At 50.2% G+C, this 1,458-nt stretch overlaps 1 protein-coding gene across 1 annotated transcript in view; it reads right to left on the reverse strand.

Annotated features, from left to right (window-relative positions):
- Positions 1 to 994: 994 nt before the first annotated feature.
- Positions 995 to 1,458, reverse strand: part of LOC104617639 (DNA (cytosine-5)-methyltransferase 3B-like) — a gene marked incomplete at its 5' end in the record, with an annotated part of 5,992 nt that continues 5,528 nt past the window's right edge. Inside the window, 1 exon segment of the mRNA XM_010283002.1 lies at positions 995 to 1,136. Within this exon segment, the coding sequence (XP_010281304.1) occupies positions 995 to 1,136 (142 nt within the window).

Genomic DNA, 1,458 nt, shown 5'->3' on the forward strand with positions numbered 1-1,458 from the left:
CCAATACTGCTCGGGTTCATGACATTGTACATGACATTTGGGGGGCTGCATTTTGAAGGCGCCATTGATCACTACGCTACCCTTCCTGCCGATGCACCGCATTCATTTGGGAGATGAATGCTCAGAGAACATTTTCCTTTATGGACACTGGAGCCCAAATCCTCCCTGCTCCTATTACTGTGTCAGCTTTCAAACCACTCAGCAGGATTTTAAAATGTAAAGAAAAGTTTTAGATGCTTTAAAAAGGAAGTAGTGAATATTTGTAAACTACAGCCAAACATATAAAAGAATATTTCTTTAGTTCTATCTAGAAAAGTAATTCTATCACCTCACAGTTCAGTTTCAGCTACATTCAGGTCTAGGAATCTCCACATTCTTATGTAATGCCTTAAAGCAGCAATAGACGTTAAAGAACAAAATTAAAAGTTTATCAAAAAAGTCTTAAAAACAAAAATAAAAAAGATTTGGTTTCTGTATCCTGCATGTTCAGTGTATGTAACCTGACCAGGGTCCCTTACACCTGCTGCTACAGTTTGGGGATTTTTGGCAGTTGCTTCAAGAGAGGTTTTGTTTGTTTAGGAAAAGCAGTAATTCGCTATAGTTCAAGTTTGCCTGCAGCACCCCGGCAGCTGCCTCCACACTCACTGCTCAGCAAGTTGTGATGTTCCAGCTCTAGGCTAAAAGGGAATATTTAATGCTCTGGAGGAGACTTCCCGTCTCATCAGTTATGCATAGAGCTTCCTGCGCTGGGTAATTAAAGCTCTTTTGTCCATCATTTTCTACGTATCACTGCCGTTAGTCCCTTTAAAGAAAAGTTACCCTGCCAGGTTCTTTGGTTAAAGACATTTCCTCAGCTCTCCCTGCGGGGCCAGGCTGCCTTCCCGCAGCACGTGGCCGGGGAGGGATGGTGCTGTGGCAGAGTCCGGCGGCCATGCCCGTCCCTCTCCCACGGAGCTGTGCATCTTTACCAGAGAGACGAGGGACGCTCGGCTTGCTATTCGCAGGCAAAGTAATCCTTGAGCGGGGAAAAGAGGTGCTGGATGACGGGGACGCTCCACGATCTGCCCAGCAGCTTCTGGCGAGCCCCGCGGCCAATGCTGGAGATGTCCGTGTAGTGGAGGGGGAAGCCAAAGATCCTGTGGAGCAGAGGCACAAGAGGGTGGGGTGAGGCTTGGTGCCCGCTACCCCGGCACCCACTGGCCGCAGCCAGGACACAGCGTCCCTCTGCCCCATCCCCACGTCCAGCCCCAGCCCATTTTACGGTCTCTGCTCACTGCTAACAGGCAGCACTCCCCACTGGCTCTGCAGTTTTCTTGCCCAGAGCAGCAGCAAACACATACCGCTTCCCACCCGCAGCCCTGAGAGTGCTTGGCAAAGGCAACGCAGTTGTTCCTGCTCTGCCCAGAGCCAGCAGCAGACTCACCCCAGGGCAGCAGCAGGCAACGGCAGGAGAGCTCA

Source organism: Phaethon lepturus, unplaced genomic scaffold (assembly GCF_000687285.1).
Source record: "Phaethon lepturus isolate BGI_N335 unplaced genomic scaffold, ASM68728v1 scaffold39452, whole genome shotgun sequence".
Lineage (NCBI taxonomy): Eukaryota > Metazoa > Chordata > Aves > Phaethontiformes > Phaethontidae > Phaethon > Phaethon lepturus.